At 41.7% G+C, this 13,813-nt stretch overlaps 1 protein-coding gene across 1 annotated transcript in view; it reads right to left on the reverse strand.

Annotated features, from left to right (window-relative positions):
* Positions 1–13,813, reverse strand: part of myt1b (myelin transcription factor 1b) — a 106,643-nt gene continuing 92,830 nt past the window's right edge. Inside the window, exons 13-23 of the mRNA XM_053425771.1 lie at positions 13,178–13,365; positions 10,433–10,690; positions 9,712–9,866; positions 8,544–8,606; positions 7,536–7,598; positions 7,137–7,217; positions 6,285–6,506; positions 5,152–5,243; positions 4,962–5,065; positions 3,614–3,757; positions 1–3,490 (exon numbers count right to left, since the gene is read on the reverse strand). Of these exons, the coding sequence (XP_053281746.1) occupies positions 3,347–3,490; positions 3,614–3,757; positions 4,962–5,065; positions 5,152–5,243; positions 6,285–6,506; positions 7,137–7,217; positions 7,536–7,598; positions 8,544–8,606; positions 9,712–9,866; positions 10,433–10,690; positions 13,178–13,365 (1,514 nt within the window). The 3' untranslated portion in view covers positions 1–3,346. The remainder of the gene's footprint in view (positions 3,491–3,613; positions 3,758–4,961; positions 5,066–5,151; positions 5,244–6,284; positions 6,507–7,136; positions 7,218–7,535; positions 7,599–8,543; positions 8,607–9,711; positions 9,867–10,432; positions 10,691–13,177; positions 13,366–13,813) is intronic.

The following is a 13,813-nucleotide window of genomic DNA, read 5'->3' on the forward strand; positions in this document are numbered from 1 at the left end:
AGTGATGGACGCACATTTATGCAACAAACACCTCTTCCTGAAACATGGGGGAGATTGTGTAGCCCGGCAAATCAATTTCCAACTCCCACACACTCATCTCATTTCACACGTGGCCTCGATCCAGCCGCTGCTATCGCCTCTAGCCTCAGCTGACTGGCTGACCTATGGCATTGCTCTGTTCTGCTTCAGCAGCCCCCCTATGCCCCCCCTCCCAGTCACCTGAGAACCAAACTCTGCATCCTGTCCGTTTCTCTTTTGGTTTTTGTTGTTTGTTTGGAGAAGAAAGTACAACTTCCTTTATCTACATTTTCGACCCCCTGAATCAAAGAGATGTCTCTATCTGATGTAACACACAGGTTGTTCTCTACATGAACAGCAACACACAGGTGAGACAATGCTTTGTAGTGCGCCCCTCCATGGGTGAATGCTTGCTATTGCCCGTGATCTACGGGGCATCTCCCGAGTCGAGAATAAAATGCTGGCATTTTCAACAGTTAGAAAGTGCACAAAGGATTTTCATTCTACATTGACTAAAAGAACAGTTACAACATGCCTTTGACATCAGCGTTACACACAGGTATCATACTGTACACCACAGTAGCTGCGACGGATCACTGAAAGGCAGGTCACACTAAAGTCTCCTACTGACTGGTTTTGACATTAGAGAATGGGCTCATAGTGAGGCCTCACCATTAACAATACAATAACTGCACAATGTCGCCGAACACTATGTGCAGAACATTATTCAGAGGCATCTTTTAATATACATGAACTCACATGACACTTAGGAACAAAGAGCCAACCATCTAGTTTCAAATTGACAGTCATTTCTCAGATTCAGTAGTACAACATACAGTAGACGTTTTTTTGACACTTCTGGATAAAGAACAGACAAATAAAGAAAAAGGGGGGAAAAGGAAAACACTTCCAAAGTATTGTAATCTATCATCAACAACGCCTTCTTTGCCTTCAGCTTGTCTGAATGGTTTGTTTAAAGCCACAGTTGAGCAGGTCTTAGTGATATTAAATAAGGTGTAACTGCCTCCTTTTGATAACATGCGTCACATCTCTTCTAGACAGCTAGTGATCCTTTTGACAAGGTAATACAAGAGAAGAAGAGCAAGTCAACAATTACACTGGAAAAATATATGTATGTTTATATTCATATATATAGCATCTTTAAAATCTATTTATACAGAATGTATGTATAGTGTACGTATGGCCATCTTGGCAGAGAAATAAAGGCATCTGAAACAATCACCACTCTCATGATGCCATGGTCTTCCTGGGACCAGACATTGTTACATTGCAGAAATGCGAAGAATCAGGAAAGAAAGTGAGTTCTCTTCTTTTTTTCAGTGGCACTTTGTGCATCAAAAAATTAAAATCTAGAGTAAGGCTACAAGGGTGTGTATGTTTATCTGATAGAAGTTTGTCAAAGGAGGCCATCCTACAGTATAGTGGATACATCGGTGTGTATTTGTGTTTGTGTGTGTTGGAGACCCATAGATCCAGCCTAAAACACTGCTGGAATAGAGCTCTATATATGCACCATTGTATCGATGAAAATAATAAATAAGAAAAAAGAATAAAAAAGCATCAATTCAGCATCGATGGTACATTACAGAGGTTTTGGGTGAGCCAGTGTCGGCTGCTACAAAGCGCTAAAGAGAGGTAACATTTTTTAAATCTATGGATTTTTTCTTGTTGTTGTAGTTGTTTTTTTCTTGGTTTTGTATAACCTGACAAAAGCAAACACACAAAGACCAAATAGCAACAGAGCAGTGATGCTTTTGTCGGGTCATTTTTTTCCGTCCTTACAATCAGCTGCTGGTATGTCTCTAGGTATAAGCCTAAGTAATCAAACAGTATTTGTATTGATTTTGTTTCTTTATTTAAATATTAGCAGTGGATCTTTAAGACTACTCACACTCAACCGTCACATCACGCACATAAATAACAAAATAAATATACAGCCATATCAGTCAATTTCTTTCATATTAAATAAATAATAAATACATAATTTCTTTTCTTTTTTCTCAGCAGAGGGTTTCTGAATGTAGTGGCAACAGAAAAAACACAAGGTAACGGGAGAAAAACAAAGAACCCAAAAATAACAAAAATAACTTTTTTTGTAAAATTATCAAAAGATTTTGTCTGTTATAAAACATCTGCACTTAAAAAGGTTTTCAAAAAGTACTCAAAACAATATATGCCTTGTCAGTTATCTATATAGATTCTTAAAATATTGACGCAAGACATCTGCAAATTGCTTTGACCATAATCAGTAAAGATGCAATTTTTTGTCTGTTACAAAACCAAGTTAATAATAAATAGATTGCTTCAAATAAATAAACCTCAATAACATAAATGGCAATAAGTTACAATTTAAATGCTCACAGGTTTAAATAATTCATATATAACAATAAGTATTGTACCACAAAACTATTAATTGAAATGAAGTGCAATTCCTAAGTTGATAAATACTATTGATATGACTAACTGAATTTAGAATGTGCGCACACTATCACTATCATCGTTTCAGTTTACATAAAAAACATGATATGAGCTGAAAATGAAAGAACCCACACTGTTCCTGGATCTGTCTCATGACCTTACTTGAAGGATTCCCCGCAAAACGGAGTCGACGTGACCTGTTGACGTCTTCGCCACGGTAACACCACAACGCGAACACAAAGTCAGTTTGGTGCGTGCGTTGTATTGCTGGGGTGTGTGTGTGTGTGGTCATGAACCAGAGAGCTCGGATCCAGAACACACTGGCTGCACAGAACGCTGCAGGATGGTTCAGAGTCCTCGTGCTCAACTCATCTGTGTGTCCTCCTCTTCATGTCACCGAGCTCCTGTGAGCGACGCAGTGTTTTTGGAGATGTGAAGTGCGATTAACGGATCGGCTGTGCAACAGTTAAAACTCCCAAAAACCAGGTAAGGACACAAAAGAGACAACAGGTAAACATAAAGCATATTACCCACCCACACCTCCCACCCCCCCAGATACAGTTTCCAGTAACTTCATTCTTCTTTTCCATCCATCCTGACTGAAGGATCTGTTCCATCCTCTTAATCCCAGCAGCAGCATGGTGTGGATTTTGGTCCGCGTCACTTTTCTTCTATGAGAGTGCTCCCTGGGTAGATTTTTTTAAGTTGCCGTTTATTAAGATAACCTGGATTCCCTTTTTGTTTTGAATCATATTTCATTATATTGAAGAGTATTTCAACATCTCTCCTTCATCTCGCCATCCCTCCATCTTCTCCACCGTCACGCTCCCTCGCCTCCGGACAGTCTGCGCTTCCTCCGTACGTGTGGTGTGTGTGTGAGTCTTGAGTTTCAGACTTTGATGCCCTTCACAGCTTTGTTGATGCTCTCCAGCAGAGCCTTGTTCTCGGGGCTCTGGAAGCAGTCCTTGTTGGTGTACATGTCGGTCAGGGTGCTCACGTAGCTGTCGAAGTTCTGCTCGGTGATTGGCTCCTGCTGTGTTGCAAATGACAACCAATCTCAGCTGGGGATACCAGGAAAACACACACCTACACGCTTTTCAAAATAGGAGCATCACCCCAAAAGATTCAAACAGTTCAAATGGGGAGAGCAACTCACCATGTGTGGCAGGCGGATGTTTGCCAGGCTGCGGATCAGGGCGCGGCTGAGACCAGACAGCTCCATGAAGAGAGCCTCGTTCTGCTCCTCAATCATCTTGTTCTCGTGCTCGATGCTCTTCAGGTTCTTCTCCATGGAGGAGATCTGCAACACAGGGCCACAGGGTTACTCCCAGTGGTACCACATTAGGCTAACGGTTGCAACTTGCCTTTTAACTAGAAAAGTCTGGTGATATTCTATATTTCTCGTCAACAACTTCCATTAAAAGATCAGAACCAAATGAGGATTGTATGCTGCAACATCTTCCTTAATTCCACGTACTCCAGGGCCAGAAATATCACTGAAGCACTAACGTATATTCATCCACAACTGAAAATAGTCCGCTGAACTGTTTCACCTTATTTGAATAATGTTTGCTAAAACTATATCAAACTATGTGTTTGTGAGCTTTTCAGTGGGCTCAAAGGCTAAAGCTTGCCATTCACTATGCCACTTTAGAAATGCAGTTGCTAAATTACACTTTATGTGAACACACTGAACGTCCGAATTTCTTCGTCAGCATGTGGACATACGTGGTTGGGAAGACGTGGGTATTTTGGTTTGGCTATTTTGCAGAAAGAAAGAAAACTACATTTGAGGTCACAATATTGTAAGTTGATCACTAGCTACAGTCCTTGAAGAACCCCTTTCTCTCCTTCCTATTCTCTCTCAATGTGAAATCGCTTCCAGCCATAATCTACATTTCCTAATATTGTGTTTTGCCATTTTGCAGAGACGCACTTAGGGAGAAGGTGCAGATTTTTGGGAATCGACTCTTGACACTGCTTCAACTGTGCACAAGCCAGTCGCTCCTTGCACTCCCCTGTTCACCCAATGGCAAACAACAGGTGGAAAATCGGTCAGATGCTAAAGTCGGGTGACTAAGGAATAGCAACAAAATCCAGGTCAAAGCAGAGTATATGTCCGGCTTTAGAGCCTGGCTGATGGTACTTCATCTTTCATGTGGTTTCTTTTGGTAACTTATCCTTTAAACAAGCACATCATTTATGTTTATCACGTTGGCTACAAGTTGCAATTTGGGGATATTTTAAATGCTGAAAATTTAACTTTCAGCACCTAAGGTTTGCTAACATTAGCTTCTGGTCATATTGGATATTTAGTAAGATAGTACTGGCTAAATCCCTGAGTGTATTAAACTGAGAATACATTTAACCTTTTATTTCAGAGCAGAAATGTTTTGTCTTTATAATAAATGAAAAATATAACAAATGAGCTTTAACATAATTGACTGAATTCAGTACTTTATGTCGCACATATGACATATACTCTAAATACACACTACACTCACCTGAGTCTGCAGGTTGACCATGTCAGCCTCCATTTCATTGTTGGATTCGTTGAGGTCGTTGATCTCTTTGTTGAGTTGCTGGATGTCCTCATCGTTGTCCAAAACTAGATACAGTAGAATGTGTCTGGTCAGTTTATGTGTTAGTGACACAATGCAAGAATCTGGTACACACTGATTAAGTCCAACCTACCATCACTGGCTCTGAACTTGGTGGTCAGGTACTCGTCTGTGGGGAACTTGGCCTTCTTCTTGGCGAACAAGGCTCGGGGACATCCTGAGAGGCTGGAGACAGTGACACATGGAGGGAGGGGGTCAATGTACTATTCTAAATAACCCACACATATATTGCAGTGGACCAGTGTGAGCAGCACGTTAGCAGAGCAACAGCCTAGATTGATTTGAATAAGCGTTCCATCAGATGTATGAGAGATGTATGACTTAAAGAAGCAGAATCTCACAGAGACGACATCATATGTGTTTCTTGAAGTCGTTTCACCTCTCATCCAAGAGGCTGAAGTAGTTAGCTTGTACAAGTATGCTTCTACAACTTGTGAAGGTACCAGGACCTGGATGTCTCTATCTTCACAGACATTAACTATGAATCTACAGCCAGAAAACTGCTTAGCTTAGCATAATGTGGAAATGGCTACCGTGACTCCTGCACTCACAAATACACTTATCAAGGCCTCTACATCGCACTAATCAAAATGTCCTGTCGTAACACAAATCACAGCTACTTGTTTGTACACTGCTCTCTTCAAGGTAAGACACTAATGGTTCTGGCTCTGTACTTTATTATCGACATGATAGTAATTCTCTCATCTGTCTGTCAGCAAATTGATTTAATTACTCTAAATGAACATATGTGACACAGAAACACAGACATGGAAGTTTCTTAAATAAAAGAAACCCAACCCAAAGCCAACACAATGAGAACTCTGGAGAGAGAAATCTCCCTATTAACAGGAATTAACCTCTAGAACCAGACTCAATGTTGGTGGCCATCTGCCTCGACTGGTTGGGGTGAGCAAGATGTTGCGGCTTTATTCTGCCTCAACACTCTGTTTAAAACTTAAAAACACAGAATGGGGGATACAATGTTTTCCATCTTAATCCGGAAAGCTGTACTACCCACTGAGCCAAATTGGACATCTGTGTAAATGGGAAAGTCGTTATGGCAGGACAGAATGCTCAAAATGGGGGGCCAACATGTTAGCTGATTTTGTTCAGTTTCAACATGCAATGGCGGCATATTTTTTTAATTTTTGAATGGCAAAATAGCTGAATCTGTATATAGAAGAGGCAGTTCTGAGGGGCGCTTACCTGCGGTGTGTGAGGAAGCTTCCATTAGCGTGTCCAGAGCCATCACAGCCGGGGGTGGGACAGATCGGCCCCTCTGTCTTGAAGGCCTTCCAATTGAAGGGGGTGCCGTTCAAGAGACCCTCCTTCTGTCTGCGGGCTGCCAGTGGACACCCGTAGGCGCTGCGGTGTGTGGCGTACTTCCCGCTAATGTGGCCTAGGCTGTCGCAACCCGGCACGGGGCATCTGCAGGAAGCAAAGGAAAGGATGGAGAAAGAGAAGAAGAAGAGTGGAGAGTTGCAGCAAGGAAAGGGAATAAAGAGAGCGAGAGGGACAAGGGTTAGGCAAAGAGAATCCAAACATATAAACTGTAGAGAAAGATCAAAATATTAGAATAAACTTTTAGTTATATATATTTTTCTATTGGGCCAAATTCATTATCTAGCTAAAAATTAGAACTAGTTTTGGGATATTATATAGGCAATAGATAATATTACTAATAATATTAATTATATTGTGAAAGAGCTATTAAGGTTTAGCACATGCAGTTTTCAACACACTGTTGAATTTACTGTTTGTGTGCAAATGCAATATGAAGCCCATGTATTTCTTATGTATTGATGATGTACTCTATGATACTCTAACATGAACTAGATTCAGAGTCAGTATCTGCTGTAAGTAAGTATAGTTTCCCATCAGTAAGAGCCTGAATGTTTGATTCAGTTACGGGGGCAGGTCACTACCTGTGCACATGATTCACAGTGACTTTCCTCTCTCTCTCTCACTCTCTCTGTCTCTCTTTGTTTTTTATTGCATTTTACTTTTACCGTCAGTCTCGCTAAAAGAAGATATTATGGCTTTCTGAGCGGTACGAACTTTAAAAGCTCGGAGTCCTCCTGGTTGTCCTTGGTAGGAGTTTTAATTCCACTTTTCTTGGCACGCGGGCACCCAGAGATACTGAAAACAGAAAGTATGGAGTTGATAACATTGGGCTGAAAAAAGGTCTGGTGAAGTGATTGCTTGATAAACGCAGAGAACATTATCAGGAAGAATAATTTTACAGAGACCGTTCATCGAAATTACAAACCAAATCCACTCAAAAACGCCTACAATGGTCCGAAAATAGGATCATGGAATGGTGTGGAAAAGTGTGAGTATGTGGTTCCTGTCTAATTCTACCATGAACTGTCACTAGGCTTCTCTGACTGACTGTGTGTATGTGTGTCCATGTGTATGCGTTTTTGTGTGTGCATGTGGGTGTTTTCTGTTTGTTACCTTCTGTGGGAGGAATAGTTTCCTGTGATGTGACCTGAGCCGTCACATCCTAGAGAGGGGCATCTGGGAAAGAGAAGAGTGATTTAACATTTAATACAAGGTTAAGAGAAAAAACTATAAGAAAATGTTTCATTATGGAGTATCTGGGAAAATGGCATTACATAGATGAGAGATATTGTACAGATTTTTTTATCCACACGTATGGTCGTTTGTTTTCATTCATATCTTTTCATGCTCTTTACCATTGAAACACGTCCTGTATCTGTCTATAGTGAGCCGTGAAAAGCCTGGTGTCTAGTAAAGAGCTACATAAACAGAATTACACTTCCATTTTGCATTTACAGTACATGAAGTGATTGAAGTGAAAGCAAGCATAGTGCCAAGCCAGCTGCAGGAAAAAAAACCACACCATGACAGATGCAGCAGAAGCAGCAGTGGAGGCAGCAGCCAGCAACAAAAGTTAAGTTAACGTCAGCAGAATAAAGCGCTGTGCCACTGGACGGTGTCAGTAGCAGTGCAGTGAAGTGGCAGTGAAAAGGCAGTGAAGGTGTAGAGCAGACATACTTGAGTTCAGGGGTGTGGGCCGCCATGAGGGACCGAAGGCTCTTATCAGCGAGAGGACACCCAGACAGACTGAGAGAGAAAGAGGACAGGGGAGCAGAGAACAGGCAGGGGAAGAGGAAAGCCAGGGTGGACAGATTGAAAGAAGAGGGGGGGAGACATGAGTGAAGAGAAATCAAGAATGCAAGGCATACCAAGGTCATTTAGGAAGAAGAGGACAGACAGCAAGAAGTAAATTACTGATGCATATCAAAGTCAATGACTGCCTTTGCTTCCCAGGCTCACGCTACATTATTGCCTCTGGCATGTCAGGATCAAATAAAATATTTGAATTAGCCGTGGAGCGCCCGCTTTGGACTCAGGTGCACAGGAGTCTCAGCAGAGCAGAGTTTATATATAGAGCAGTTATGTATTGTATCACCAAAATAAGTCTGTAATGGTGCATACCTGCGATGAGACGCATAGTTTCCAGTGATGTGACCACTGCCATCACAACCAGGTGTAGGGCACCTGGAGAGCGTGAGAAAGACAGAGGATTGGAAGTGTTTCTACAGTAGTCTGCTCTCTGACCAAATACTTAACATCAAGCTGTAATTTGTGCTGACTGCTAATGTTAGTATGCTAACAGATGGTAAAACGTTACATTACATTTAGCTGACGCTTTAATCCAAAGCAACTTACAATAAGTGCATTCCACCATGAGGGTACAGACCCAGAACAACAAATCCAACTTTCTTCAAGAAAGCCACAAGCTACAAAGTGCTATAAGTAAGTGCCATTTAAGTGCTACTAAATTGTTAGGTTAAACTTTTATTCAAGGTATAGTCGGAAGAGTCGTGTTTTTAGTTTGCGGTGGAAGATCTGTAGACTTTCTGCTGTCCTGATGTCGGTGGGGAGCTAGGCAAGTACTGATGTTTAGAAACGGATGCGGGCTGCCACCGGTAACCAGTGAAGGGAGCGGAGGAGCGGAGTAGTGTGAGTGAATTTAGGTTAAAGACCTGCCAGTAGGGAGTTACAATAGTCTAGGCGTGAGAAAACATAGACTGTATATGGACTACGTGTCTCCACTTCCTCCCACTGTCCTGAAATCAAGCCAAAATATACCGGATATGACGACATCCTAAGTAATGGGTGCCAAATTTTGCACAGTAGAGATCAGGGGATGGAGCCACAGTATTAATGTTCAACCGATACATCGACCAATCAGGAGTCAGACTCAGCTGTCAATCATTATGTTTTTTATAGCATCAAAAAACAAATTTAAACCAAACTCACTGGGGAAATGAACACTTGGACATACATCAGAGTGATAAGAACTACTTAAAATGGCAGAAACCATCTTTAAGAAAAAATGTATTTAACTTTCCCAAAATATGGAGAAAGCAAAGTTTATGACTCATATTGCAGTCAACCACAAGGGGTCAATCGAAAGGATCGGATTTCACTTTTAAGGAGCTGTCATGTCCTCCATCTTTATATGCAGCCTATCTGGTGAACTTGGTAGACATTACACTTGATTAACAGGTTAGAATTGTCATTGTGAGGGTGTTTGGCTCAAAGCGCAGAGCCGTGAGTGTGGCAGTAGACTTGTTTCCTTGTTGGGTTTGCTACTTACGAGAGCAGCTCCTTCTTGCTATCCTTGGGCTGGAACTTGACCTTGAAGCTCGGGGTTGTGACCTCTCCCGGGTACTTCCTCTCCTCCAGACCGTCTTGCATCATGTCGCAGTCCTCTTGGTCAGAAGAGACGTATGAGTGGCCAGTGTGCTCCATCTGAAAAATGTAGACCAAACCTTCACCTTCAGTGTGCTGTCATGTGGGTTGTGTTGGGCTTTCTCACAACAGTTTGCACATTTGTTTACAAAAGGAGAAACTTTGCAAACTGCAATGTGCACACAAGTCTCTGATCTGATCCCCTTTTATTCTTTTGTAGACAAGTGATGTTTCCAAATGCAGAATGGCCTCATAAAAAATTTAAATTCAAGGCCCTTTATATTTCTTTTGAAAAAGTTCAAAGGAGTAAGAATTAGCATATGCCAAAGCTAGGATGGTGCAATGCACCTGACACACCACCTCTGTTACGCAGTGCAATGTTTTCACTGCACAGTAACTCACATTTCACTGAAATAACTGAGTAATAGAAAGAGGAAAGGGGGACAGGAAATAAGGCACGGGGATCAAACAAAGACAAAGTGATGTAAACAATTAGGAGTTTTGTATTCAAAAAGCTTTGGGGCAATTTTGCCTGTTGTTATTTATATTGCAATACTTCCTCTGTGTCTATGAGAGGAAACACTACATTTGGAGCTTTTACTTCTGCTGAGTATAATTGTACTGACCTCGTCCCCTTCCTCCTCCCTTTGGCGGTTGGGCTTGGTGTAATCCAGAGGTCCCTCCCACTCCTCCTGCTTGTAGCCGTGCAGGTTCGGTGATGTCATACCACTACTTCCACCGTGATGCAGGGAAGAGGAGGAGGAGGAGGAAGGGTCAGGAGAGCGAACCCCGGGACTAGTGGCGGACAGACTGCCCTCTCGTTTACAAGGCTTCTTCATACTCAGATCCAGGGTGCCATTCTCATCCACCTCAATGTCCAATTCCTGGAGAGACAACACATGATATTCTTAACTTGGGTGCGTCATAATTAGTTTTCCTTACAATTACTCGTCTTGGACCAAAATGTTTAGTTATTCAAAATTAACCTTATGCGGGGAAGTCACAGGAGCCAATCTACCCATTTAGCTGGCTAGACGGGTAGGATGTGTAGCTTTCTTATTTTTTTTTGCATTTTTGTCTTAAATAAGTCTCAACCCACCGAGACCTCCATTTTACCCTTGTGGTTACTAACAGGAGCTTGCTGACTAAGGTGATATTCATACACAAAATAGTAACTTACTTCCCTCCGGTGAACCTCAGTGTGTTTGAGAAGGAGCCTCGTATACACTGTGTATCATTTATTAATTATTAATTCATTGAATCACCCTCTCCAGCAAATCGTTGTGGGGCTACACATGCAGTAACACACCAACATTTTTTTTTTTTCTGAGTCATAATGTCACCTAACCCACATGTGCACTCAGGCATGGATTTAGATACAGATAAAACTAAACGTTCACATGATGAAATTATTGATTTCTTTCTGTTTCCACCCACCCACATTCACCTGTTCGTAAAACTGCCCCCAAGCTTGTATCCAAACATGCACTGGCACAGTCATGCACCAGTTTGAGTGCAGCACGTTCGAGCGCAGCACCACCTTCGCTGCTTAAGTCATTAATGATAGCTAATGTACTCCAGTAAAACTTTGCCAACAGCACCAACAACCATGGTTCATCTCGCCATGGTCTATCATAGTGCTGGCAGATTAACACACACAGAGGGGGGATGATGAGCCATGTTTTCAGTATTCATCTAAAATGGCGCTCGTACAGGCTGGTCAAGGGCCAGAAAAATCAAAGGGTTAGAAGGAGGAGGAGAGAACATGGGAACAGTTCCCAGAAAAGTCCCTGGTTGATGAGCTCAGTGTTCCAATGTTTCAATATTGGATTTAAACTGGCTCCGATTCCAGATCAGTCGCCGGTTACTCTATGTTGTAAGACTGTGCTGCTAAGGCCTGCTCTTGGATCAGTGCCTCACTGAATAACACCTTACTCTGCTGTGCTGCCAGCGACATTAATCTTCACTTTTTATCTTCCAAAAACCATGTCAGGAAATCGAAAAAGGATGAAGCAGTCACTTCTCTCCTCTGTGAGGCAAAAAGGCTTTTAAAAATCACAATATGGGGGAAAGTGCTGCTCCAATTACACCTCCTGTGCACAGAGAGGGGAGAGAGGGAGTGAATGATAGAGTGATAGAGGGGTATAGACAGAGAGGCAGAGGAAAGCAGTGATACTTGCATAGGGAGAAGGACAAGAAGATAAAAGAAAGTATAAAGAGATGTGAACAGAAAATGAAAAAAGAGTGGTGGGGTGGAGAAGGAGAGTGAGAGATCTGTCCGGCAGATAATGAAAAAAGGCTACCTGGTGGAGAAGTAATCCAGGGAACTGGCAGACAGCCAAATTCAATAACAACATGAAAAGTGTGTGGGATGGAGGGATGAAAGGATGAAAGAGAACGGGAGAGGTGATGCAACTGCATCTCAACACCATCCTGTTGCTGTAAGCCAATGCCTCCTGATGATATATTCATGCAGAGCTGATGGGGAGGGAGAAAAAGAAGAGGAGATGAGAGGAAAGCTCTCCCCTCTCATCTCACCAGCTGTGGCCAGCAATGTTTCAATCTGCACTACAATCAGCTAATAATCTCTTCCTATGAGAGCTACGGAGAGTTGAACAGGGGAACACTTTACAAACAAATCATCCATATATAACTGATGGAAATCGCCTGCAAGGAGATTTCTGATAGGTGATAATGGATTTATTTCATGGTCTTCAATTCTTCAAATACAATCAGTAATCTACCTACTAATTTCACAAATGTCTCACTGCCTGTTTGTATGTGCGACTGCAAATCTCAACAAACATTCATCTAATTTGCTTTACACTTCGTGTTTGTGTATTGTTAAGAGTCCGACGAAGTCCAGTGTCTCAGGTGCTGATCTCCGCCGAAGCAACAACATTCATAGAATCACTTCCTCTTTAGCAATTTGTCTACAAAGTAAAAGCACTGTGTTTTGTTGATACAATACTTTATATGAAGGTGTGAACTCAAAGATTGTGTCAATTGAAAAAATAACTCTGCTTGAGTAAATCATTCAAACCTAAAATAAACCACACACAGGAACAGTAATAAAGCAAATTCTGATTAATTCTATGATTACTAAATCTTCATTGTAGATAAACCAGGTAGGATTAATGCGAAATATTTTAACTTCACTTTTTATAAACACCATGTTTATAACAAAAAGCTCTACACACAAACAATAAAAAGTGACAGTATAATGTAGAACTGTTTGAGGAGGACTCACTAATGACAAGGATTAATTCTGAAGTAGCTCTGGAGGTTTAACACAGGACGAGTGATCAGAACATGTTTAAAACAGGCACTGCATGAGTAAACATTGAGAAGAATAAGTGCAGTCTGGTTACCTTGTTTTGGGGTTTAGTACTGAGGTTCTCGGGTTTCTCCCAGCAGCGTGTGGACAGATTGAGGATCGCAGTGGCAGCCATGTGAGCGGCCTCAGCATCATGGGAGTAGTCGTAGGCCAAGCCGGAGCTCTTTCCATAATCGTGGAGACTGAGTGTGGGCGAGGAGGATTTGGGGAATGAGGGCTTAGCTACAGTGGGACAGAAAGTTCATTTTAGATCAGAGGATGGGATGATAATGTATAAATAAACAAGAAAGTTAAGTATATATCCTTGAATAACAGTGATTGCTGGTAGCACAACCATACAAACGTGATATAGTTTAAGTAATAACTAGGAACCTAATAGTTATATATAATTTACCTTTATCGAGCATACTGCTCTTGAATTATTTCAACTTTGCATTAAAAGAAAGAAAACAAAGCAGCCAGACTCTGAAGATGACTCACGTGCCGGCACCTATAAAGCTCAGCAATTAACAGGTTGATTTAAAATAAAGTTACTGCGCCAGGGAAGAAACAGTCCAGCAACATAGAAGAGTTAGCTGTTCCCTTAAATAACTGTTCCACCTTTTGTGCTAAGCTACCTGTCTGCTGATTGTTTCGCCGTATTTAGCATTCAGACATGAGAGTGATGGTA

Source organism: Pleuronectes platessa, chromosome 6 (genome assembly GCF_947347685.1).
Source record: "Pleuronectes platessa chromosome 6, fPlePla1.1, whole genome shotgun sequence".
NCBI lineage: Eukaryota > Metazoa > Chordata > Actinopteri > Pleuronectiformes > Pleuronectidae > Pleuronectes > Pleuronectes platessa.